This window comes from Stegostoma tigrinum, chromosome 47 (genome assembly GCF_030684315.1).
Source record: "Stegostoma tigrinum isolate sSteTig4 chromosome 47, sSteTig4.hap1, whole genome shotgun sequence".
Taxonomy (NCBI): domain Eukaryota; kingdom Metazoa; phylum Chordata; class Chondrichthyes; order Orectolobiformes; family Stegostomatidae; genus Stegostoma; species Stegostoma tigrinum.
Window position 1 is genome coordinate 4,513,431 of NC_081400.1, and position 25,911 is coordinate 4,539,341.

Below are 25,911 nucleotides of genomic sequence, written 5' to 3' on the forward strand. Positions count from 1 at the left end.
AAACAAGGTGAACGGGACATCCAAGATGGCGGACGGCCCCGCCCCCGTGCGTCACAGATTACGTAAATGAAAGGCCTCTATTACTTTGTATGGGACTGGGCGGAGCGAGGCTCCCATCATCGCGCATGCGCCAGATCAAGGAGCCACCGCACTCACTCCCGACATTCCCGGTCCACTCTGGCATGCGTAGTGCGCGCCCCGGGCGCGTCGCCAGCCTTCCTTCACCAAGATGGCGGACGAGGCCGGCGCTTCGCTGGAGGCGGCCCTCCGCCGGGAGCTGAGCTGCTCCGTGTGCCTGGAGCTGTTCCGCGAGCCCGTGGCCCTGGCCTGTGGCCACAGCTTCTGCCAGGCCTGCATCACACATGTCTGGCGGAGTCGGGAACGCCAGCGGAGGTTGGCCCCGGCTCTGATTCGGACGGCGGCGGGAAGTAGAGAACCCGAGGTCTCCCCGATCACGTCGCCGGAAGCCGGTCACAGCTACTCGTGCCCCGAGTGCAGGCAGGTGGGTACCGCCCCCTCAGCTTCCGGAAGCGCATCTCCCATTGTCACCCACACAACCTCCCCCTCCCCATTCACTCCACCTCCACCCCCACCCCCTCCCCCTCCCCCCCCCCCTCCTCCCCCCCCCCCTCCTCCCCCCCCCCCTCCTCCCTCCTCCCCCCCCTCCCCCCCCCCTCCCCCCCCCCCCTCCCCCCCCCTCCCCTCCCCCCCCCCTCCCCCCCCTCCCCTCCCCCCCCCTCCCCCCCCCCCTCCCCCCCTCCCCCCCCTCCCTCCCCCCCCTCCCCCCCCCCTCCCCCTCCCTCCCCTCCCCCCCCTCCCCCCCCTCCCCCTCCCCCCCCCCTCCCCCCCTCCCCCCCTCCCCCCCTCCCCCCCTCCCTCCCCTCCCCCCCCCCTCCCTCCCCTCCCCCCCCTCCCCCCTCCCTCCCCTCCCCCCCTCCCCCCCCCCTCCCCCCCTCCCTCCCCTCCCCCCCCTCCCCCTCCCTCCCCTCCCCCCCCTCCCCCCCCCCTCCCCCCCTCCCTCCCCTCCCCCCCCTCCCCCCCTCCCTCCCCTCCCCCCCCTCCCTCCCCTCCCCCCCCTCCCCCCCCCTCCCCCCTCCCTCCCCTCCCCCCCCTCCCCCCCTCCCTCCCCTCCCCCCCCTCCCCCCCCTCCCCTCCCCCCCTCCCCCCCTCCCCCCTCCCCCCCCTCCCCCCCCTCCCCTCCCCTCCCCCCCCTCCCCCCCCTCCCCTCCCCCCCCCTCCCCTCCCCTCCCCCCCTCCCTCCCCTCCCCCCCCCCCCCTCCCCCCCCCTCCCCCCCCTTCCCTCCCCCCTCCCCCCCCTCCCCCCCCTCCCCCCCTTCCTCCCCCCCCTCCCCCCCTTCCCTCCCCCCTCCCCCCTTTCCCCCCCCCCCTCCCCCCTTTCCCCCCCTCCCCCCCTCCCCCCTTTCCCTCCCCCCCCTCCCCCCCTTTCCCTCCCCCCCTCCCCCTTCCCCCCCCCTCCCCCCTCCCCCCCCTCCCCCCCTCCCCCTCCCCCCCTCCCCCCCCCCTCCCCCCCTCCCCCCCCTCCCCCCCCTCCCCCCCTCCCCTCCCCCCCCTCCCCCCCCCTCCCCCCCCTCCCCCCCTCCCCCCCTCCCCCCCCTCCCCCCCCTCCCCTCCCCCTCCCCCCCCCTCCCCCCCCCTCCCCCCCCTCCCCCCCCTCCCCCCCCCTCCCCCCCTCCCTCCCCTCCCCCCCTCCCCCCCCTCCCCCCCCCCTCCCCTCCCCCCCCCCCCCTCCCCTCCCCTCCCCCCCCCCCCCCCCTCCCCTCCCCCCCCCCCCCCCTCCCCTCCCCCCCCCCCCCTCCCCCCCCTCCCCTCCCCCCCCCCCTCCCCTCCCCCCCCCCCTCCCCCCCCCTCCCCTCCCCCCCCCCTCCCCTCCCCCCCCCTCCCCCCCCTCCCCTCCCCCCCCCTCCCCCCCCTCCCCCCCCCTCCCCCCCCTCCCCCCTTTCCCTCCCCCCCCTCCCCCCCTTTCCCTCCCCCCCCTCCCCTTTCCCCCCCTCCCCCCCTCCCCCCCTTTCCCTCCCCCCCCCCCCCTTTCCCTCCCCCCCCTCCCCCCTTTCCCTCCCCCCCTCCCCCCCTTTCCCTCCCCCCCTCCCCCCCTTTCCCCCCCTCCCTTTCCCCCCCTCCCCCCCTCCCCCCCTTTCCCTCCCCCCCTCCCCCCCTTTCCCTCCCCCCCCTCCCCCCCTTTCCCTCCCCCCCCTCCCCCCCTTCCCTCCCCCCCCTCCCCTTCCCCCCTCCCCCCTCCCCCCCTTTCCCTCCCCCCCCTCCCCCCCTTTCCCTCCCCCCCCTCCCCTCCTTTCCCTCCCCCCCTCCCCTTTCCCCCCCTCCCCCCCTCCCCCCCTTTCCCTCCCCCCCTCCCCCCCTTTCCCTCCCCCCCCTCCCCTTTCCCTCCCCCCCTCCCCTTTCCCTCCCCCCCCTCCCCTCCCCTCCTCCCCCCCTTCCCCCCCCCTCCCCCCTTCCCCCCCTCCCTCCCCCCCTCCCTCCCCCCCCTCCCCCCTTCCCCCCCTCCCTCCCCCCCCTCCCCCCCCTCCCTCCCCCCCTCCCCCCCCCCTCCCCCCTCTCCCCCCCCTCCCTCCCCCCCCTCCCCCCCCCCTCCCCCCCTCTCCCCCCCTCCTCCCCCCCTCTCCCCCCCTCCTCCCCCCCTCCTCCCCCCCCATCTCCCCCCCCTCTCTCCCCCCCCTCTCTCCCCCCCCCATCTCCCCCCCCATCTCCCCCCCATCTCCCCCCCCATCTCCCCCCCCCCCTCTCCCCCCCTCCTCCCCCCCTCCTCCCCCCCTCCTCCCCCCCCATCTCCCCCCCCCTCTTCCCCCCCCATCTCCCCCCCCTCTCTCCCCCCCCTCTCCCCCCCCTCCCCCCCCATCTCCCCCCCCCATCTCCCCCCCCTCTCTCCCCCCCCATCTCCCCCCCCATCTCCCCCCCTCTCCCCCCCCATCTCCCCCCCCATCTCCCCCCACTCTCTCCCCCCCCTCCCCCCCCCCCTTCCCCCCCCCTCCCCCCCCCCCTTCCCCCCCCTCCCCCCCCCCTTCCCCCCCCTCCTCCCCCCCTTCCCCCCCCCTCCTCCCCCCCTTCCCCCCCCTCCTCCCCCCCTTCCCCCCCCTCCTCCCCCTCCCCCCCTCCCCCCCCCTTCCCCCCCCCCTTCCCCCCCCTCCTCCCCCCCCTCCTCCCCCCCTCCCCCCCCTTCCCCCCCCCCCCCTCCCCCCCCTCCCCCCCCTCCCCCCTCTCTCCCCCCCTCCCCCCTCCTCCCCCTCCCCCCTCCTCCCCCCCCCTCCCCCCTCCTCCCCCCCCCTCCCCCCTCCTCCCCCCTCCCCCCCCCTCCCCCCCCCTCTCCCCCCCTCCTCCCCCCCTCCTCCTCCCCCATCTCCCCCCCCTCTCTCCCCCCCCCTCCCCCCCCATCTCCCCCCCCCTCCCCCCCCATCTCCCCCCCCATCTCCCCCCCCATCTCCCCCCCCCCCTCTCCCCCCCTCCTCCCCCCCTCCTCCCCCCCTCCTCCCCCCCATCTCCCCCCCCTCTTCCCCCCCATCTCCCCCCCTCTCTCCCCCCCTCCCCCCCATCTCCCCCCCCCTCCCCCCCATCTCCCCCCCCTCCCCCCCATCTCCCCCCCTCCCCCCCATCTCCCCCCCCATCTCCCCCCCCATCTCCCCCCCCTCTCTCCCCCCCCATCCCCCCCCCCATCTCCCCCCCCTCTCTCCCCCCCTCTCTCCCCCCCCCATCCCCCCCCCCATCTCCCCCCCCATCTCCCCCCCCATCTCCCCCCACTCTCTCCCCCCCCTCCCCCCCCCCCTTCCCCCCCCTCCCCCCCCCCTTCCCCCCCCTCCTCCCCCCCCCCCTTCCCCCCCCTCCTCCCCCTCCCCCCCCCTCCTCCCCCTCCCCCCCCCTTCCCCCCCCTCCTCCCCCCCCTCCCCCCCTTCCCCCCCCCTCCTCCCCCCCCTCCCCCCCTTCCCCCCCCTCCTCCCCCCCCTCCCCCCCTTCCCCCCCCTCCTCCCCCCCCTCCCCCCCTTCCCCCCCCTCCTCCCCCCCCTCCCCCCTCTCTCCCCCCCCTCCCCCCTCTCTCCCCCCCCTCCCCCCTCTCTCCCCCCCTCCCCCCTCCCCCCCTCCTCCCCCTCCCCCCCCCCCTCCCCCCTCCTCCCCCTCCCCCCTCCTCCCCCCCCCTCCCCCCTCCTCCCCCTCCCCCCTCCTCTCCCCCTCCCCCCTCCTCCCCCCCTCCCCCCTCCTCCCCCTCCCCCCCTCCTCCCCTCCCCCCCCTCCTCCCCTCCCCCCTCCCCCCCCTCCTCCCCTCCCCCCTCCCCCCTCCCCCCTCCTCCCCTCCCCCCTCCCCCCTCCCCCCTCCTCCCCCTCCCCCCTCCCCCCTCCTCCCCCTCCCCCTTCTCCCCCCCTCCCCCCTCTCCCCCCCTTCCCCCCCCTCCCCCCCTCTCCCCCCCCCTCCCCCCTCTCCCCCCCTTCCCCCTCCTCCCCCTCCCCCCCCTCCCCCCCTCCCCTCCCCTCCCCCCCTCCCCCCCTCCCCTCCCCTCCCCCCCTCCCCTCCCCCCCTCCCCCCCTCCCCTCCCCTCCCCCCCTCCCCCCCTCCCCTCCCCTCCCCCCCTCCCCTCCCCCCCTCCCCTCCCCCCCTCCCCCCCCTCCCCTCCCCCCCCTCCCCTCCCCCCCTCCCCCCCTCCCCCCCTCCCCCCCTCCCCCCCTCCTCCCCTCCTCCCCCCCTCCTCCCCTCCTCCCCCCCTCCTCCCCTCCTCCCCCCCTCCTCCCCTCCTCCCCCCCTCCTCCCCTCCTCCCCTCCCCCCCTCCCCCCCTCCTCCCCTCCCCCCTCCTCCCCTCCCCCCTCCCACTCCCCCCCTCCCCTCCCACTCCCCCCCCTCCCCTCCCACCTCCGCCCCCACCCTCCCCCCCACCCCCACCCCCACCCCCACCCCACCCTCCCCTCCCCCCCACCCCCACCCCCACCCCACCCCCCACCCCCACCCCCACCCCCACCCCCACCCCACCCCCCACCCCCACCCCCCACCCCCACCCCCACCCCCACCCCCACCCCCACCCCACCCTCCCCCCTCCCCACTCCCACCCTCACCCTCACCCTCACCCTCACCCTCACCCTCACCCTCACCCCCACCCTCACCCTCACCCCCACCCCCACTCCCACCCTCACCCTCACCCTCACCCTCACCCTCACCCTCACCCTCACCCTCCTGCAAGAATGCGATCCCCTACTCCCAATTCCTTCGCATCTGCCACATCTACTCCCAAGATAGGGCGTTCCACTCCCGCACATCCCAGGTGTCCTCCTATCTCACCTGCGCATTCATCTACATGGTCTACTGTATCCTCTGCTCCCGATGTGGCCTCCTCTACATTGGTGAGACCAAGTGGAGGCTCGGAGACCTCTTCATAGAACATCTATGCGACAAACGACAACACTTTCTGGTCATGAACCATTTTAACGCCCCCTCCCTGGGCGACATGTCCATCCTGGGCCTCCTCCAGTGTCACACCAGCTGCGAACTCGAGGAGGAACTACCTCATATTCCACCTACAGCGGCCCCCCCCTCTCCAGCCTCATCCAATGTCCAACCCTCCCTCTCATCTCTGCCTCCTTGACCTGACACAACCTGTCCATCTTCTCTCCCACCTATCTGCCCCTCCGATCCCTGCCACTCCCGACCTGCACTCGCCTATCACCGTCCCACCTACCTTCCCCAACCCCACCCCTCCCCTCTCTATTTATTTCCCAGCTACCTTTCCCCCCCACCGTTTCTGAAGAAGGGTCCCAACCTGAAACATCAGCTTTCCTGCCCCTCTGATGCTGCCTGGCCTGCTGCGTTCCTCCAGCTCCACACCGTATTATCTTGTGCATGTGACTATAGTTGTTTCATGTGTGACTGCCTTGTACATCCCGGCAAAAAATATTACCAGGATCTCCTTTCTGCTCGTCATTGATCTAGATTCATACAGTGCAGAAACGGACCCTTCAGTCCAACTCCTCTGTGCTGACCAGGATTCCCAAACTAAACTAGTCCCATTTTGTGCTCCTGAGATGCTGCTTGGCCTGCGGTGTTCATCCAGCTCCACACTTTGTTATCTCGGATTCTCCAGCATCTGCAGTTCCCATTATCTCTGATCACAATTTTAACTTCACTGCGAAGCCTCTTCCAGGGATGCCTAACCTGCAGAAGTTACCCTCCTCCCTCTGGACCAACCTCAGGGAATCTCTCTCCCCCACTGCAACTCTCTTGTAATCTTTTCTCTCCATCTTCGGTCCGCCTCCCCCTCTCTCCCTATTTATTCCACAACCCTCTCCCCATCCCTCTCTCTGATGAAGGGTCTAGGCCCGAAACGTCAAAAAGTTTTTGTGCTCCTGAGATCCTGCCGGGCCTGCTGTGTTCATCCAGCTCCACACTTTGTTATCTGAGTCCCATTTACCTGTTTGGCCCATATCCCTCAAAACCTTTCCTATCCATGTGCCTGCATCTGCCACTTCCTCTGAAGTTTTATTAAGAGCTACCTTCTGAGAGGGGAAGAAATCCTCGGGGTTTTTAAATCCTTTAACTCTCACTTTAAAACTACTCCGTCTAGTTGAGGACTCCCTCATGCTAGGGGAAAAAGACCTTTCATAGTCTCCCTGTCCACGCCTGTCCTGCTTTTATAAACCTCTATTAGGCCACCCCTCAGCCTCTGACTCTACAGGGTATAACTCCCAGCCTCTCCTTATAACTCAAACCTTCCAGTCTCAGTAACAACCTTGTGAATCTCTAGTGGTGCCCTTTTCCAGTTTAACAGCATCCTCCCTACAGCAGGGGTGACCAGGCTTGCACTCAGTGTCCCAAACGTGGCCTTCCCAATGTCCTGTATAGCCGTAACAAGACATCCCAACTCCTATTCTCAACAAACAAAGACAGAAATCGCTGGAGAAGCTCAGCGTGGCCTGGCAGCATCTGTGAAGGGGGGAGAAAAACAGAGCTGACGTTTCGGGTCCCGTGACCCTTCCTCAGAACACAGAATTCCAGTGCCCTGACTGATAAAGGTAAGCAGACCAAATGCTTGTAAAAGAACTGTAGATGCTGGAAATCAGAAACAGCAACAGAAATAGCTGGAAAAGTGCAGTGGCTGTGACAACATCTGAGGAAGGGTCACTTGGAAACGTTAACTCCGATTTCTCCCCGTGTACAGGGCCGGGCCTGCTGAGCTTTTCCAGCAACTTCCGTTTTCTTCGCTGTCTACCTGTGATGCCACTTCCAAGGAACTACGCACCTACACTGTCTGTTTCGATGACAATCCCTAGGGCCATACCATTAACTGTACAATTCCTGCTGTTGACTTTTGCCGACTTGTCTCTCCTTCGTCGGCAGGTTTTCCCGAACAAACATTTCACGAAGAACTTCCTGGCTGCGAACCTGGTGGAGAAGCTACAAGGGAAGAGGGCGAGCTCTGGCTCGCAGGGGGACCCTGGTTCCAGGAAGTGTGAGAAACATCAGAAAGGTCTGACCGTGTTCTGCACAACTGACCAGCGAGCCCTCTGCAGCTGTTGCAGGCTGTCCAAAGCTCACAGGTAAATTCACCTGCTCTCAGATTGGGCAGGTGTCTGGGGCCCTTCAGGTAGGGAAGGTTCCCATCCTGAACTCTGTCCATCTCGCTCTCTTTCCCTGTTTCTCTCTCTCTCTTTCTCTGTCTCTCCCTCTCTCTCCGCCCCTCTCTCTCTTACTCTCTTTCCCTGCCTCTCTCTCTCTTTCTCTCGGTCTCCCCTGTACGCTGTCATTCTCCTGCGCTCGCTCGCAGTCATCCTCCCATGTTGGCTTGTTCTCCCCCTCTCTATCTCCCATGCAAGCGCTCTCTCCCCCGCCCGCCCGCCCACCCTCGCCCCGACCCGCCCACCCTCGCCCCGTCTCGCCCGCCCGCGCCCCGTCTCGCCCGCCCGCCCTCGCCCCGTCTCGCCCGCCCGCCCGCCCTCGCCCCGTCTCGCCCGCCCGCCCGCCCTCGCCCCGTCTCGCCCGCCCGCCCGCCCTCGCCCCGTCTCGCCCGCCCGCCCTCGCCCCGTCTCGCCCGCCCGCCCTCGCCCCGTCTCGCCCGCCCGCCCTCGCCCCGTCCCGCCCGCCCTCGCCCCGTCTCCCCCGCCCGCCCGCCCTCGCCCCGTCTCCCCCGCCCTCGCCCCGTCTCCCCCGCCCGCCCTCGCCCCGTCTCCCCCGCCCGCCCTCGCCCCGTCTCCCCGCCCGCCCTCGCCCCGTCTCCCTCGCCCCGTCTCGCCCGCCCGCCCTCGCCCCGTCTCGCCCGCCCGCCCTCGCCCCGTCTCGCCCCGCCCGCCCTCGCCCCGTCTCGCCCGCCCGCCCTCGCCCCGTCACGCCCGCCCTCGCCCCGTCTCGCCCGCCCTCGCCCCGTCTCCCCCGCCCGCCCGCCCTCCCGCCCTCGCCCCGCCTCCCCCGCCCACCCGCCCGCCCGCCTGCCCGCACTCGCCCCGCCTCCCCCGCCCAACCGCTCTAGCCCCGCCTCCCCTGCCCGCACGCTCTCGCCCTGCCCGCCCACTGTCGCCCCGCCTCCCCCGCCCGCCGCGTCTCCCCCGTCTCCCCCGCCCGCTCACCCTGTCTCCCCCGCCAGCTTGCCCGCGCTCGCCCCCCCTCTCCCGCGCTCCGCCCCCCCTCTCCCGCGCTCGCCCCCCCTCTCCCGCGCTCGCCCCCCCTCTCCCGCGCTCGCCCCCCCTCTCCCGCGCTCGCCCCCCCTCTCCCGCGCTCGCCCCCCCTCTCCCGCGCTCGCCCCCTCTCTCCCGCACTCGCCCGAGCTCTTACTCGCTCGCCTGCGCTCGCCCCCTCTCTCCTGCTCTCCCCCCCCTGCGCTCGCCCCCCCCGTCCTGTGCTTGCCCCCCCCGTCCTGTGCTTGCCCCCCCCGCGCTCGCCCCCCGGTCCCGCGCTCGCCCCCCCCTCCCGCGCTCGCCCCCCCCCTCCCGCGCTCGCCCCCCCCTCCCGCGCTCGCCCCCCCCCCTCCCGCGCTCGCCCCCCCTCCCACGCTCGCCCCCCCCCGTGCTCGCCCCCCCCTCCCGCGCTCGCCCCCCCGCGCTCGCCCCCCCCACCCGCGCTCGCCCCCCCGCGCTCGCCCCCCCCGCGCTCGCCCCCCCCGCGCTCGCCCCCCCCGCGCTCGCCCCCCCCGCGCTCGCCCCGCCCGCGCTCGCCCTCCCGCGCTCGCCCCCCCCTCCAGCGCTCGCCCCCCATCCCGCGCTCGCCCCCCCTCCCGCGCTCGCCCCCCCTCCCGCGCTCGCCCCCCCTCCCGCGCTCGCCCCCCCTCCCGCGCTCGCCCCCCCCCCACCGCGCTCGCCCCCCCCACCGCGCTCGCCCCCCCCCACCGCGCTCGCCCCCCCCACCGCGCTCGCCCCCCCCACCGCGCTCGCCCCCCCCGCGCTCGCCCCCTCTCTCCCACGCCCCCTCTCTCCCGCGCTCGCCCCCTCTCTCCCGCGCTCGCCCCCTCTCTCCCGCGCTCGCCCCCTCTCTCCGCGCTCGCCCCCTCTCTCCCGCGCTCGCCCCCTCTCTCTCTCACTCGCTCGCCTGCGCTCGCCCCCTCTCTCCTGCTCTCCCCCCCTCTCTCCCGCGCTCGCCCCACCCTCGTGTGCTCGCCCCACCCTCGTGTGCTCGCCCCCCCCTCCTGTGCTCGCCCCCCCCGCGCTCGCCCCCCCCCGCGCTCGCCCCCCCCCGCGCTCGCCCCCCCCCGCGCTCGCCCCCCCTCCCGCGCTCGCCCCCCCTCCCGCGCTCGCCCCCCTCTCTCCCGTGCTCGCCCCCCTCTCTCCCGTGCTCGCCCCCCCCCTCCCGTGCCCGCCCCCCCCTCCCGCGCTCGCTCCCCCTCCCGCGCTCGCTCCCCCTCCCGCGCTCGCTCCCCCTCCCGCGCTGGCCCCCCTCCCGCGCTGGCCCCCCTCCCGCGCTCGCCCCCCTCCGCGCTCGCCCCCCTCCGCGCTCGCCCCCCTCCGCGCTCGCCCCCCCCTCCTGTGCTCGCCGCCCCCCCCTGTGCTCGCCCCCCCGCGCTAGCCCCCCCCTCCCGTGCTCGCCCCCCTCTCTCCGCGCTCGCCCCCCCTCCGCGCCGCCCCCTCCCCGCTCGCCCCCCTCGCGCTCGCCCCCTCCCGCGCTCGCCCCCCTCTCTCCGCGCTCGCCCCCCTCCCGCGCTCGCCCCCCCCGCGCTCGCCCCCCCGCCGCGCTCGCCCCCCCCCCCGCTCGCCCCCCCCGCTCGCCCCCCCCGCTCGCCCCCCCCGCGCTCGCCCCCCGCGCTTGCCCCCCCCGCGCTTGCCCCCCCCCCGCGCTTGCCCCCCCCCGCGCTTGCCCCCCCCCGCGCTTGCCCCCCCCGCGCTTGCCCCCCCCGCGCTTGCCCCCCCCCGCGCTTGCCCCCCCCGCGCTTGCCCCCCCCGCGCTTGCCCCCCCCGCGCTTGCCCCCCCACGCTCGCCCCCCCACGCTCGCCGCTCCCTCTCCTGCACTCACCCCCCTCCTCCCGCGCTCACCCCCCCCTCTCCCGCGCTCGCCCCCCCCTCTCCCGCGCTCGCCCCCCTCTCCCGTGCTCGCCCCCCTCTCCCGTGCTCGCCCCCCCTCTCCCGTGCTCGCCCCCCCCCCCGCGCTCGCCCCCCCTCCCGCGCTCGCCCCCCCCCTCCCGTGCTCCCTCCCACCGCGCTCGCCCCCCCCGCGCTCGCCCCCCCCGCGCTCGCCCCCCCCGCGCTCGCCCCCCCCCGCGCTCGCCCCCCCCGCGCTCGCCCCCCCCGCGCTCGCCCCCCTCCGCGCTAGCCCCCCCTCCTGTGCTCGCCCCCCCTCCCGCGCTCGCCCCCCCTGCGCTCGCCCCCCCCCCGTGCTCGCCTCCCCCTCCTGTGCTCGCCCCCCCCCGCGCTAGCCCCCCCTTCCGTGCTCGCCCCCCTCTCTCCCGCGCTCGCCCCCCCCCCGCTCGCCCCCCCCTCTCTCCCGCTCCCCCCACTCTCTCCCGCTCCCGTGCTTGATCGCTTGCCCTCTCTCCCGTGCTCATGCTCTCTCTCTCTCTTCTCCGTGCTCGCTCGCTGTCACTCTCTCCCTTGCTCACTCACTCTCTCTTTCTCTCTCCTGTGCTCACCCGCTCTTGCTCTCTCTCTCATGCTCGCTTTCCCGTGCTCCCTCGCTCACTCTCTCTCTCCCCACCACCCCACCCAATCTCCAAGTTTGATTCCTCCCATGGACAGCCATCTGTGTAGAGTTTGCGCATTCTTTGAGTTGATTTATTATTGTTGCACGTGCCTAAGTACAGTGAAATGTTTGGTTTTGCCAGTAGTACAGGCAGACCATACCGTACAAGGACACACAGATCATAGGGCGACAGAACAGAGTGAGGCATACAGTGTTACCGCTACACGGGATATGCACACAAAGAGAGATTGACACAAGATTTGAAACTTGAGGGGTTTGTTGAGAAGTCTGCTAACAGGGATCTGCGGGTTAGGGTGAATTGGCCGTGCTAAATTGTCCCGTAGTGCCCAGGGATGTGCGGGTTAGGGTGGATTGGCCGTGCTAAATTGTCCCGTAGTGCCCAGGGATGTGCGGATTAGGGTGGATTGGCCGTGCTAAATTGTCCCGTAGTGCCCAGGGATGTGCGGGTTAGGGTGGATTGGCCGTGCTAAATTGTCCTGTAGTGCCCAGGGATGTGCGGGGTAGGGTGGATTGGCCGTGCTAAATTGTCCCCTAGTGCCCAGGGATGTGCGGGTTAGGGTGGGTTGGCCGTGATAAATTGTCCCGGAGTGCCCAGGGATGTGCGGGGTAGGGTGGGATTGGCTGTGCTACATTGTCATGTAGTGCCCAGGGATGTGCAGGTTAGGGTGGATTGGCCGTGCTAAATTGTCCCCTAGTGCCCAGGGATGTGCGGGTTAGGGTGGATTGGCCGTGCCCAGGGATGTGCGCGTTAGGGTGGATTGGCCGTGCTAAATTGTCCCGTAGTGCCCAGGGATGGGCGGGTTAGGGTGGATTGGCCGTGCTAAATTGTCCCGTAGTGCCCAGGGATGTGCGGGTTAGGGTGGATTGGCCGTGCTAAATTGTCCTATAGTGCCCAGGGATGTGCGGCTTAGGGTGGGATTGGCTGTGCTAAATTGTCCTATAGTGCCCAGGGATGTGCGGGTTAGGGTGGATTGGCCGTGCTAAATTGTCCCGGAGTGCCCAGGGATGTGCGGGTTAGGGTGGATTGGCCGTGCTAAATTGTCCCGGAGTGCCCAGGGATGTGCGGGTTAGGGTGGATTGGCCGTGCTAAATTGTCCCGTAGTGCCCAGGGATGTGCGGGTTAGGGTGGATTGGCCGTGCTAAATTGTTCCGTAGTGCCCAGGGATGTGCGGGGTAGGGTGGGATTGGCTGTGCTACATTGTCATGTAGTGCCCAGGGATGTGTGGGTTAGGGTGGATTGGCCGTGCTAAATTGTCATGTAGTGCCCAGGGATGTGTGGGTTAGGGTGGATTGGCCGTGCTAAATTGTCCTATAGTGCCCAGGGATGTGCGGGTTAGGGTGGATTGGCCGTGCTAAATTGTCCCGTAGTGCCCAGGGATGTGCGGGTTAGGGTGGGTTGGCCGTGCTAAATTGTCCCGGAGTGCCCAGGGATGTGCGGGTTAGGGTGGATTGGCCGTGCTAAATTGTTCCGTAGTGCCCAGCGATGTGCGGGTTAGGGTGGATTGGCCGTGCTAAATTGCCCCGGAGTGCCCAGGGATGTGCGGGGTAGGGTGGGATTGGCTGTGCTACATTGTCATGTAGTGCCCAGGGATGTGTGGGTTAGGGTGGGATTGGCCGTGCTAAATTGTCCCGTAGTGTCCGGGGATGTGCGGGTTAGGGTGGGTTGGCCGTGCTAAATTGTCCCGGAGTGCCCAGGGATGTGCGGGTTAGGGTGGATTGGCCGTGCTAAATTGTTCCGTAGTGCCCAGGGATGTGCGGGTTAGGGTGGATTGGCCGTGCTAAATTGCCCCGGAGTGCCCAGGGATGTGCGGGGTAGGGTGGGATTGGCTGTGCTAAATTGTCCCGTAGTGCCCAGGGATGTGCGGGTTAGGGTGGGTTGGCCGTGCTAAATTGTCCCGTAGTGCCCAGGGATGTGCTGGTTGTGGTGGCTTGTTGGTGGGAATTGCAGGGTTACAGGGATAGGATAGTGACCTGGGTGGGATGCTCTTCAGAGGATCAGAGCAGACCCAATGGGCCGAATGGCCGCTACCTATTCTGCAGGTACCCTCTGGTCATAATTCGATCTTGTGCATCCCACTGGGTGCCTGATAGCTGTCAGAGGAATGCATTGTGTATGCGTGCGCTTAGCTGGAAAAGAAGCGTAACGTTCAGGACCAAGCCCCCTTTGTAAAATTTTGTGCTTTTGTTATTTTTTTTCTCTCAAGGTTAACAAATTGAGAAACAAAATATTGTTCCATTCACTCAAGAAATTCTTGGTCTTAGCTGCAGACTGCCACTGTAGAAAGAAGCTGACTGCAACTATGGGGGAGAGGAGTGTCCCTTTGTATCTGGCTGGCATGGACTAGGTGGACCAATGGGTCTGTTTCCTTGCTGGACATCTCTATGACTCTATAAGTTGGTAGTTTAAAAGCAGGGTGGTCTTATATAGAGATAGTAGGAACTGCCAATGCTGGAGTCTGAGACAACAAGGTGTGGAGCTGGATGCACACATCAGGCCAGGCAGCATCAGAGGAGCAGGAACGTTTCTGGTCTGGGGCCTTCTTCAGAACAAAAAAAATAGGATGTTCGCAAAGCCTTATCTAGTGGAGCATGTGCAGTTTTGTTCCCCATATTTAAGAAATCATTGGAGGCAGTTGAAAACAGATTCACCTGGGACCAAAAGTCAAGACTTATCAAGAATGGCTAAACAAATTAGGCCTTTATTCATGAGAATGAGAGGGTGTCCAACTGAAATGTACAAAATTTCTGAGGGTCCTCGATAGGATCGATGTTCCCTAATCTCAAATTCCAGCGGCGGGAGACGGAGTTCCAGAAATAAGGGAACACCCATTTACAGCCAAGACTTGAAGGTATTTCTTCTCCCAAGAGAGTCGGGGTAAACGTCTGAAATTCTCTAACCCAGAAAGTTGCGGAGGCTAGATCACTGACTGGTATTCAAGGGGAGCAGGTAGGTTGTAGATGTCGGTGTGTTGGGAGGTTTATAGCCGACGATCTGCTCCCTTTCCAGGTGACATCCTCAGTGCTGTGCAGCCTCCTGTGAAGTGCTGTCATCCTGTGCCAATTTGAAATTATCTGGTCTGGTTTCTTCGCCTGCTAAGTGCTGGTTCCAGCTGTGCAGTGTACTGGTCGGTGTATCGGGTCTAAATCCAAGTATTTGCAGATGGAATCTGTGGATGAGTGCCAGGCCTCGTGAAATTCCCTGGCTGGCTTCTGTTTGGCTTGTCCTATGACAGCTGTGTTGTACCAGTTGGAAGTGTGATTTCTCTCGTGTGAACTCAAACCGAGGACATCTGGTCGTGGCGTTTAGCGGCTGGCTGCTTTCCCGGGTGAAGTTCGCTGGAATTAGAATATACTGACCATTCCAAAGCACAGCCAAAACTGGCACCTGCTGGAAGCAGCAAAAATCAGGCCGTATAAATCCGAACCAGGGCAGGACAGCGGCAATTCACCGGAGGCTCTGCAGCACCGAGGACGTCGCCTCGTAAGGGGGAACGAAACGTCTGCTATCAAACCACCGCCCCCCCAGCTTGGCGAGCACACCGACATCTACAACCAACACCGAGCTCCACGTCTTCACTCAAACGCAGAATGTAGGTAGGTTTCTGGTATGGGGTGGGGGTGGGCAAGGAAATGGCAAACGAGGATTTGGAATGATAGGGCAGATTCAATGGGCCGAATAGCCTACTCCTCCTGCTTCTTCTGATTCCGATTTTGAACTATGGATGCTTTATTTTCTTTAGTAGTGGAGTATGGATCAGAAGGAGCAGTGCAGGCAGGGAGGCTTACAACTAGGGTGCCGCTCTGCAGAGTACATTCACCGTCCTTTTTACTACAAAAACTGTTCATTTATTTGTTTCCAGACATTTATCCTAAACTCATCTCGTCCCATTTCCCAGCATTCGGCCCCTATCTCTCTCTAACCCCTTCCTATCCATGTGCCCATCCAGAAGCCTTTTAAATGCTGTAACTAAACCAGCCTCCACCCACTTCCTCTGGCAGCTCCTTCCATACACGCACCACCCTCTGTGTGAAAAAGTTACCCCTCGGGTCCCTTTCCCCTCTCACCTTAAACCTATGCCCCTCTAGTTTTGGACTCCCCTACCCTGGGGGGAAAGACCTTGGCTATTCACCCTAAGCCTACCTCTTGTGGTTTTCAAAGGTCATCCCTGCAGCCTCCGACGCTCCAGGGAAAACAGGCCCAGCCTATTCAGCCTCTCCCTGTAGCTCCAGCCCCATCAGTTTTGAAAAAACACTTTGCTTCCACACTAACCTTCTGGATCATTCAGATCCCTCTGACCGCACTCTTGGGAGTCTCTCTCTAGTTAAGTAACTGCCTGCCTCCGAGCCAGTCGCCAGCCTGACTTGGCTGTGCGGTTCCTTCACTGTCGCTGGGTCAAACTTCTGGAATTCCCTCCCTAATGGCACCGCGGGTCACCCCACAGCAGGAGGACTCAAGAAGGCAGCTCACCCCCGCCTTCTCAAGGCAGGGGGCAACTAGGGACGGGCGGGAAATGCCGGGCCGAGCCAGCGATGCCCACCGATGAGTAGGGAGCAAGAAACCTTGCGATATCGCACATTAAACTCCATGTGCCAAGGCTTGCCCACGCGCTCAACGGATCGATACCCTCCTCCAGATCCCCGACGCCCACCGTGCGACGTGCCCTCCTGTCTATTCTGAAACCGTCTGCAAACTTGGGCATGTTGCACTCTGCCCCTCTTGAGTAAAGGTGGATTAGCAAACAGCTGAGGCCTTCTGAGTTGGTCTTGGCCTAGAGCAGCGTGACTGATGCCTTCTCATTTTCCTCTGTCCTGTCGCCTAGGAGCTGTGACCTCTCTCTCATGCAAGAGCTAACAGGAGAGTTTTTGGTAAGCGCGCTCTCGGAAACGGCCCGAGGTGTTGAGTCCCGCGAATTAGGGGGCGGTCCGCCGCCCCAGGGCTGACCTAAAAAGGCGTTACTCTAGCAACGGAGAGCCACTCTCAAACTGGGTCTTCCCCAAATACCTCCCTCTCCCGACCTTACGCCAGTTTGTCAGATTATTTCTGGGCAGATGGAGGCATTTTCTGGGATCTCAACCCAGCCTCGGTGACGGGCTGGCTTCTGTGGCTCCCGGCCGGGAATGGCTTTAGCAAATGGAGTGCATGGGTTTGGACTCACGTGTAGGCCTGGACGGGGTAAGGATGGCAGGTTTCCTCCACCCCACCCCCTCGGTAAACCCGATGGGTTCTTATGTTGGCGTCACTCTGTGGCGCACGATGTGGGCGATGGCACAGGCTTGGTGCTGCTGCCTGACGGCGCCAGGGACCCGTTTGCACAACCTCGCCCCTGTGCCTGCGTGGGTCTCCTCCCATGGTCCAAAGGTGTGCAGGCTAGGGTGGATTGGCCGTGGGAAATGCCGGGTTACAGGGATACCAGAGTGAGGTGTGTCTGGGTGGGATGCTCTTCAGAGGGTCGGTGCGGGCCCGATGGGCTGAATGGCCTGCTTCCACGCTGTTGGGATTCTGTGATTCTGTTCTATGACCCCTCAGGCTGTTGAAGGCCCTGTGAAGGGTTTGGAGCCATCTCAGGGAGGTGGAAGGTTAATTTGGGTGGGGGGGGGGGTCCCTGTTCTTTCTATCCCTCCCTCCCCCTCCTCTCCCCTTCCTCCCCCTCTCCCTCCCTACCCCTCCCTCCCTCTCTCTCTACTCCCCCACCCTTCCCTCCCTGGTCTTTTCCACCCCCCCACCCCCAACCCGAAACCGCTCCCTCCCTCTCCTGGTTCTCCCATCCCTCTCCTCTGCTGGTTCCCCCTCTCCCTCCCTCTCCCTCGTTCATCCCACTCCACATGCCACCCCCCCAACCCATCCCAACATCCCCCAGCCCACCCAGCCGCACCCCATCCCACCCCACCCCACTCCACCCTGTCCCAACACCACCCCACCCCAACATGGACCCCTCACCCTAACCTTCTTGTCTGCTCTGATCCCTCCCCACTGACCGCCAGGCGAGGAAGAGGGCGCTGAAGGCGAGGATCCAGGAGGAGTTTGCGCGCCTGATCGAGTTCCTGATCGAGGAGCGGGAGACCCTCCTGCTGCAGCTGGACCAGGTGGAGCAGGCGGCCATCAAGGAGGCGGAGGCCAGTCAGCTGGACCTCGGCGCCACCGTCCTCGAGCTCGAGGACTCCATCGCCGACATCAAGAGCAAGCTGAACCGCCCCGTGCCGCTGGAGGTACAGAGTGCTCGCAGGTGTAGAGGGAGCTTTACCCTGTATCTCACCCCGTGCTATCCCCCTCCTGGGAGTGTTTGATGTTTCTTGGGTGGGAGAGTGTAGAGGGAGCTTTACTCAGTATCTAACCCCATGTTGTCCCCCTCCTGGGAGTGTTTGATTGGGGGGGTGGTGGGAGAGTGTAGAGGGAGCTTTACTCTCTATCTAACCCTGTGCTGTCCCTGTCCCTGGGAGTGTTTGATGGGGGGACAGTGCAGGGGGAGCTTTACCCTGTATCGAACACCGTGCTACCCCTATCTGGAATGGGGGAACTGTGTAGAGGGAGCTTTCCTCTGTATCTAACCCTGTTCTGTCCCTGTCCTGGGAGTGTTTGATGGGGCAGGATAGTGTAGAGGGAGCCTTACCCTGTACTTAAACCCGTGCTGTCCCTATCCTTGGGGCTGTTTCATGAGGACTGGTGCAGAGGAGGCTCTACCTTCCCTTTCACAGAGTAGAGAGAGCTTGATTTTTAGTGTAAAAGGGTTGAGGGATCTTTACTGTCTATCTGAGCCAGCCAGTGACGCCAAGGCTGTTCTGATGGGGTCCAGGGTGAGTTTATTGTGGCGCTGGTCCCCACATTGAGGAGATCACGTTTTAAATCTTCGCTGATCGCATTTGTACAAAATGCGGAGGAATGGAATTGTGGGAGATACAGCAGTTTGGATTGGAAATTGACTTGCTGAAAGAAGACAGAGGGTGGTAGTTGATGGGAATGTTCATCCTGGAGACCAGTTACTAGTAGTGTACTGCAAGGGTCGGTGTTGGGTCCGCTGCTGTTTGTCATTTTTATAAATGACCTGGATGAGGGCGTAGAAGGATGGGTTAGTAAATTTGCAAACGACACTAAGGTCGGTGGAGTTGTGGATAATGACGAAGGATGCTGTAGGTTGCAGAGAGACATAGATAAGCTGCAGAGCTGGGCTGAGAGGTGGCAAATGGAGTTTAATGCAGACAAGTGTGAGGTGATACACTTTGGTAGGAGTAACCAGAAGGCAAAGTACTGGGCTAATGGTAAGATTCTTAGTAGTGTAGATGAGCAGAGAGATCTCGGTGTCCATGTACACAGATCCTTGAAAGTTGCCACCCAGGTTGACAGGGCTGTTAAGAAGGCATACAGTGTTTTAGCTTTTATTAATAGAGGGATCGAGTTCCGGAACCAAGAGGTTATGGTGAAGCTGTACAAAACTCTGGTGCGGCCGCACTTGGAGTATTGTGTACAGTTCTGGTCACTGCATTGTAAGAAGGATGTGGAAGCTTTGGAAAGGGTGCAGAGATTTACTAGGATGTTGCCTGGTATGGAGGGAAGGTCTTATGAGGAAAGGCTGAGGGACTTGAGGTTGTTTTCATTGGAGAGAAGAAGGTTGAGAGGTGACTTAATTGAAACATATAAAATAATCAGAGGGTTAGATAGGGTGAATAGGGAGAGCCTTTCTCCTAGGATGGTGACGGCGAGCACAAGGGGACATAGCTTTAAATTGAGGGGTGAAAGATATAGGACAGATGTCAGAGGTAGTTTCTTTACTCAGAGAGTAGTAAAGGAATGGAACGCTTTGCCTGCAACGGTAGTAGATTCGCCAACTTTAGGTACATTTAAGTCGTCATTGGATAAGCATATGTACGTACATGGAATAGTGTAGGTTAGATGGGCTTGAGATCGGTATGACAGGTCGGCACAACATCGAGGGCCGAAGGGCCTGTACTGTGCTGTAATGTTCTATGTTCTATGACCTGAGGGCAAGCGTACTGTGGGGAAACTCCTTGCTTCTCGTGCTACATAGATCAGGGGTGGCACGGTAGCTCAGTGGTTAGCACTGATCCCTCACAGTGCCAAGGACCTGGGTTCGATTCCACCCTCCGGTGACTGTGTATGCAGAGTTCGCACATTCTCCCTGTGTCTGTGCAAATTTCCACCAGGTGCTCCAGTTTCCTTCCGCAGTCCAGAAATGTGCAGGTTAGGGTGGATTGGCCGTGCTAAATTGTCCCCTAGTGCCCAGGGATGTGCGGGTTAGTGTGGATTGGCCATGCTAAATTGCCCCGTAGTTCCCAGGGATGTGCGGGTTAGTGTGGATTGGCCGTGCTAAATTGTCCCGTAGTGCCCAGGGATGTGTGGGTTAGGGTGGATTGGCCGTGCTAAATTGTCCCGTAGTGCCCAGGGATGTGTGGGTTAGGGTGGATTGGCCGTGCTAAATTGTCCCGTCGTGCCCAGGGAAGTGCGGGTTAGGGTGGATTGGCCGTGCTAAATTGTCCCGTAGTGCTCAGGGATGTGTGGGTTAGGGTGGATTGGCCATGCTAAATTGTCCTGTATTACCGGGGATGTGCGGGTTAAGGTGGGCCAGCAATGTTGAAATACAGGAATAGGGTAGGAAGGTGGGTCTGTGTGGGATGCTGTTTGGAACAGGTCAGTGTGGGCTTGATGGGCTGAATGGCCTCCTGTCGGGATTCTGGACCCACCAAATCAGAACATCACAGCGGAAAATCGCAGCTGTTTACAGAACCCTGGGAGGCCACTCGTCCCATCAGACGTTTGCTCGGCGGCCTCAGAATAACAAGCTTGGTGACCCAGAGGCTAATTTCTTCCCCCGTTTCTCTTTTTCAATTTGGCAGGAGCTGCTGGACACCATTTCCCGGTAAGGGCGAGGTCAGCATCGTGGCGATTCGGTAATTCCGTGCGGATTTGACTCTCTCGCTTGTGTTGACCAAGTGCCTCCTGAATGGACTCAGAGCTGTGTCGGGCCAGACTCTGGTCAATGTCACAGCACCAACTGTACTCTCCGCACCTACTTCCTTAACGGCTTGGAATATCCAGAGAATGTTACTGCCCTTTCCCTGACATCAGAGTCTCGTTGTTACCTCTGATTTCTGGCTCTCGCCCCCGCCGATCCCTTCGTTGTGTGAGAACCACCTGCTGGTGTGGCACGAGACCTTTCAGTCCTTGTGCTTCTGCTCCAACCGAAGCTCCTCCCACGCCATTCCAGCCCGATCGCCGTGTCTCCCGTTCCCTTCTGGTTCTGAGGGTCCGGCTCCCTCAACTCCCAAGCACTAGGATTGGGTTTCAAATCCCCATTCATCTCCACCAAATCCAACTTAGACAGAGGGTCAGCACTGTGGGAGTGGGTGCTGTTCGAGGGTCAGTACCAAGGAGTGACGGAGGGTCGGGGCCGAGGGAGCGGGCGCCGTCGGAGGGTCGGGGCCGAGGGAGCGGGCGCCGTCGGAGGGTCGGGGCCGAGGGAGCGGGCGCCGTCGGATGGTCGGGGCCGAGGGAGCGGGCGCCGTCGGAGGGTCGGGGCCGAGGGAGCGGGCGCCGTCGGATGGTCGGGGCCGAGGGAGCGGGCGCCGTCGGAGGGTCGGGGCCGAGGGAGCGGGCGCCGTCGGAGGGTTGGGGCCGAGGGAGCGGGCGCCGTCGGAGGGTCGGGGCCGAGGGAGCGGGCGCCGTCGGAGGGTCGGGGCCGAGGGAGCGGGCGCCGTCGGAGGGTCGGGGCCGAGGGAGCGGGCGCCGTCGGAGGGTCGGGGCCGAGGGAGCGGGCGCCGTCGGAGGGTCGGGGCCGAGGGAGCGGGCGCCGTCGGGGGGTCGGGGCCGAGGGAGCGGGCACTGTCGGGATGTGAGTGTCAACTTTGTTCTCTCTGCTCCCCTTGGGAGGGAGTCCTACTGCATTCTGCAGGAGACATTTCTCCTGAATTGCTGATTGGATTCAGGAGATACTGTGAATGTTGTGCCAATCAAGTGGGCTGCTTTGTCCTGGATGGCGTTCAGCTTCTGGAGTGTTGTTGGGGCTGCACTCATCCAGGCAAGTGGGGAGTATTCCATCACACTCCTGACTTATGCCTTGTAGATGATAGACAGGCTTTAAGGAGTCAGGAGGTGAGTTACTCACTGTAGTATTCCTAGTTTCTGGCCTGCTCTTGATCGCGTGTAGAGACAGTTTGAAGGCAGCCTCCCAACGATAACAAGGTGTGGAGCTGGATGAGGGCCTGGACCCTTCTTCAGCTTTCCTGCTCCTCCGATGCTGCTTGGCCTGCTGTGTCCATCCAGCTCCACACCTTGTTATCTCGGATTCTCCAGCACCGGCAGTCCCTGCCGATGTAACAGACCGACTTCCCCCTGAAATCACATCTTAGCTAACCTCGCTCATCCCTGGCCCACCCGCCTTTTCCTGTCATCAAATCGCCTCTGGTTCTTGGGCGCAAAATCATTCCTTGCTCCCCTCTCCCTCCATTCCCATTTCCCGGCTGCAGGCCCATTCCTGAGCTCGGGAAGCACATCGCCATGAAGCCACCTCCGCGCTGGGATTTGTTCACTGGGCCTCTGCAGCTCGTGGCCTGGAAACGGATGCTGGATGTCATTAACCCAGGTACGTTGGCGGGTTGCCCTCACTCTCGGCCGGGGCGGGGGATGTTGGGTTGGGGGATAGCAGTCAGGGACCGTCCCCTCGAAGTGAGCGGGCTGTTTCGGCGTCTGGAGTCACGCCTGTGGATAAACACAGGGACGTCTTCCTCCTGAACCGTGTGGGTTTTTTTTCACGGCGATCGAAGACGTTTCTCTCAAGCCCTCCCCCAGCTCCGTGAGATGTTCGTCCAGGAGAGCGAGATGTTTGCGGTTTTTCGTGAGGTGCGGCACACTCTCTGTGTGTTTGTGCATCTTGCATTCTGTGCTTTTTATTTATCGATGGTGTTTGTTGAGTGTTACGTGTGTGAGTGAGAGAGAATTTGTACATCTCGGCACATATCCCCTCCCTGTATGCAACTCTTGTCTGCTCGGGTGTGTGAACACAGCAGGCCAGGCAGCATCAGAGTTTCGGGTCTGGGCCCTTCTCCAGCCTTCCTGCTCCTCTGATGCTGCTGTGTCATTCCAGCTCCACGCCTTGTTATCCCAGATTCTCCAACTCCCACCCCCGACTGCATCCCAAAACCAGCCCAGCTCGACCCTGCCTCCCTAATCTCCCACCTATCCCCTCCTCCCTACTAACCTCATCCCGCCCTCTTGACCTGTCCGTCCTCCCTGGACTGACCTATCCCCTCCCTAACTCCCCACCTACACTCCCCTTTACTGGCTCCATCCCCGCCTCTTTGACCTGTCGGTCTCGTCTCCACCTATCTTCTCGTCTATCCATCTTCCACCCACCTCCCCCTCTCTCCCTATTTATTTCAGACCCCACTTCCCCTTCCCGTTTTCTGACGAAGGGTCTAGGCCCGAAACGTCAGCTTTTGTGCTCCTCCGATGCTGCTCGGCCTGCTGTGTTCATCCAGCTCCACACTTACTATTGGGTGCACGCCTCCTTGTAGCTCCTCAGTTGACCACTGAGTGGGGCTGTTGCCTGTCGCTCAGACAGAGAGCTTGACCATAACTGCTGGAGGGAGATGGGACCTGGGACAGGGACAGTCACAGTGTAATAGTCTCTGCAGGTTTGGGGTTGGGCCTCCAAACTCTGCTGGCATTGAGACATCAGAGGCTGCAATAGTCCACCCTGTGTGTCTGCCTGCGGCCGGCCTCTCCCTCTGTCTGTCCCAAGCCCAGGAAGATCAGTTCACTGCCTCAGACAGCAAAGGAACAGACCCTTCAGCCCAACTCGTCCATCCTGACCCAGACATCCTCACTTAATCTAGTCCCATTTGCCAGCATTTGGCCCCTATCCCTCTAAACGCTTCCTATCCACGTCCCCATCCAGATGCCTTTTAAATGTTGTAACTGTACCAGCCTCCACCCACTTCCTCGTTCCATACCTCGTAGTGAACAAGTTGTCCCTTACACCCCCCTCTCACCTTAAATCTTTGCCCTCTAGTTTTGGAGACCCCCCACCTTGGGGTAAAACCAACACTCCGGGCGGAATAGCCTATTCAGTCTCTCCCTGTGGCTCAAACCCTCCAACGCTGGCAAATAGACTTGTAAATCTTTTCTGAACGCTTTCACGTTTGACGGCTTCGTTCCTACAGTGAGGAGACCAGATTTGAATGCAGTACACCCTGAAAAAAGACCTTGTCTATCCCCCCTACCCACGCCCCTCATGGTTTTATAAACCTCTGTAAGGTGTCCCCCCCCCCCTCAGCCTCCGACGCTCCGGGGAAATTGACACCAGCTTCTCCCTGTAGCTCAAACCCTATAATCTTGACAACATCCTTGTAAAGCTTTTCTGAACGCTTTCAGGTTTAACAGCATCTCCTGCCTTTGGAAGGGAATTGAAGATTCCTGCCCCACTACAGCTCCCAAACGTCCCCTGTGCACCCTCCCAGTTACTCCACTCAGGATCTAATATTTTTCAATTTAGTCAACTCTTGTGTCTTTCCCAACTCCAGAGGATAAGGAATTACCCCTGACTCGTTAGGCAATCCATTCATTCCAGGTATTAGTCAAGTGAGTCCCCTGTTCTCAACCCCCCCCGCTCCCCACGGGAGTGAGTCCCCCGTTCTCACCCCCCCCCCCCCGCTCCCCATGGGACTGAGTCCCCTGTTCTCACCCCCCCCCCACCCCACGGGAGTGAGTCCCCCATTTTCACCTGGGAGGGAAGGAGGGAGCGGGGGGCTGGAGAAGGAGGGGGCTGGGGGGGGGGGTTGGAGAGGGAAGGAAGGAGGGAGCGGAGGTGCTGGAGAGGGAGGGAGGGAAGGAGGGAGCGGGGGGCTGGAGAAGGAGGGAGCTGGGGGGGGTTGGAGAGGGAAGGAAGGAGGGAGCGGAGGTGCTGGAGAGGGAGGGAGGGAAGGAGGGAGCGGGAGAGGATGGTGGAGAGGGAGGGAAGGAGGGAGAGGGCGTCTGGAGAGGGAGGGAAGGAGGGACCGGGGGAGAGGTGGAGAGGGAGGGAAGGAGGGAGACGGGGTTTGAAGAGGGAGGGAAGGAGATAGCCGGGGACAGGAGAGGGAGGGAGGGAGAGGGGGACTGGAGAGTGAGAAGGGGGTGAAAAGGGAGGGAGGGAGGGAATGGGGGTGGTGGAGAGGGAGGGAGTGGCAGGGGGGTGGTTGGGAAAACGAGCGGAAAGGGAGAGAGACGTGGGGCAGGTGGAGGGAAAGGGAGAAGGAGAGAAGGGGAATGTAAGGGGGAATGGAGAGAGTGTGACAAGGGGAAAGAGAGTGAGAGAAGATCATGGAGGTTGGAAGAAGAAGCACAGAGTGTGATGTGGAATGAAAGGCAGGATCTAAGGAGAGAGATTGAGAGGGTGCAAAGGCAGGGGCTGCAGGAGAGAGAGTGGGGAGTAGTGGGGGGAAAGAGAGAGAGAGGAGGGTTTAGTCGGGGGGAAGGAGAGAGAGAGAGAGGGAGGAGGAGGAGAGAGGCTGGAGTGGACGGGAGAGAGTGTGTGAGGCGGTGAAAGAGAGAGTTAGAGACCACGAGGACAAGGGGGGAGGAGAGTGTGTGGGGAAGGATAGCGAAGGGGTGGCTGGTGGGGGGAAGGTGTGAGTGAGAGAGAGGGGGGGGAATGCGCGCTGGGCAAGAGAAATAGTGATGGAAAGAGAGAGAGAGGAGAGCGGGAGGCAGGCAGCGTCCCTGCTTCTGGCCTGGAAGCTCCAGGGGTTCGGACCCCGGGGCACAGCTTAACATTAGGTCAGAGCAAGCAGGTCACTTCCCAAAGTGTGAATGCTGCCAACACGAGGGCCTATCAAGTGGGAGAGATTAGCAATCAAAAGGAATGTTTATCTTCACCTCACAGCTCCCTGTAACTCCAGGCTACAACACAGACGCCCCAGAGACCCCTCTGGTGTTGATACCTGGATGTGGCGGGTATGTGAGCGTGTCGGGGGCGAGGGGTGGAGAACATCACCTCAGTGCTTCTGCTCCTTACTTGGCACGGTTTCTGTTTTCTCCCACAGGTCCGGAGAATCTCTATTTCAACCCCAAGTCGGCTCACCGCAGCCTGCGCTTCAACAGAGACTACACGCTGGTCAAGTCCTCACTGTCGGAGACCCCCGACCTGGAGGCGGCGCCAGATGATCCTGAGCGGTTTGACTGCTTCCCGGCCGTGCTGGCCAGTACCCACTTCTCCTCAGGCCGCCGCTACTGGGAGGTGGATGTTGGCGACGCGGTGTCCTGGCACCTGGGTGTCACGTGTGTGCGCAGCCCGCGCCAGGGCTGTGTCAAGCTGGCCCCCGGCCACGGCTACTGGAGCATCTGCCGGCTGCTGGACTACTGGGAGAACGGCGAGCGGCGGCGCCCCCTGGCGGTCGACACCGAGCTCTCCAAGGTGGGCATCTACCTGGATTTTGAGGCTGGCCAACTCTCCTTCTATGATGCCAACTGCATGGCGCTCCTATGCACTTTCAACGTTACCTTCCGGAGCCCCGTGGTCCCGTTCTTCAGCCCCAGCAGAGGCACGGACAGCACCCTCCAGCTTTGCCACTACTAACAGAAGTTTTATATCCCTTGGCTTTCCCATCCATCCCCCCCCCTGCCACCAAAGAAGAAACCTCTCATCCATCATCCTCCCCCCACCCTCTGGAAGTCATTAAGTAAAAACAGTAAGGTATTCTACACGCTGGCATCTGAGTGTGTGGGCATGTTTTCAGTGCCCGCCTCTTTAAGGGGCATCTTCCCTGGGGGGTGGTGCTGTTGCCCGGTGGAGAAAATGG

At 63.7% G+C, this 25,911-nt stretch overlaps 1 protein-coding gene across 1 annotated transcript; it reads left to right on the forward strand.

The window, feature by feature from the left end:
• Nucleotides 1–229: 229 nt before the first annotated feature.
• LOC132207454 (zinc-binding protein A33-like) lies at nt 230–25,815 on the forward strand. The gene is made up of 7 exons (XM_059643009.1): nt 230–502; nt 7,344–7,543; nt 15,945–15,990; nt 17,107–17,331; nt 19,972–19,994; nt 21,601–21,716; nt 25,156–25,815. The coding sequence occupies exons 1-7, from the start codon at nt 230–232 to the stop codon at nt 25,686–25,688; spliced, it is 1,416 nt and encodes a 471-aa protein (XP_059498992.1). The 3' UTR covers nt 25,689–25,815.
• The last annotated feature ends 96 nt before the right edge of the window (nt 25,816–25,911 follow it).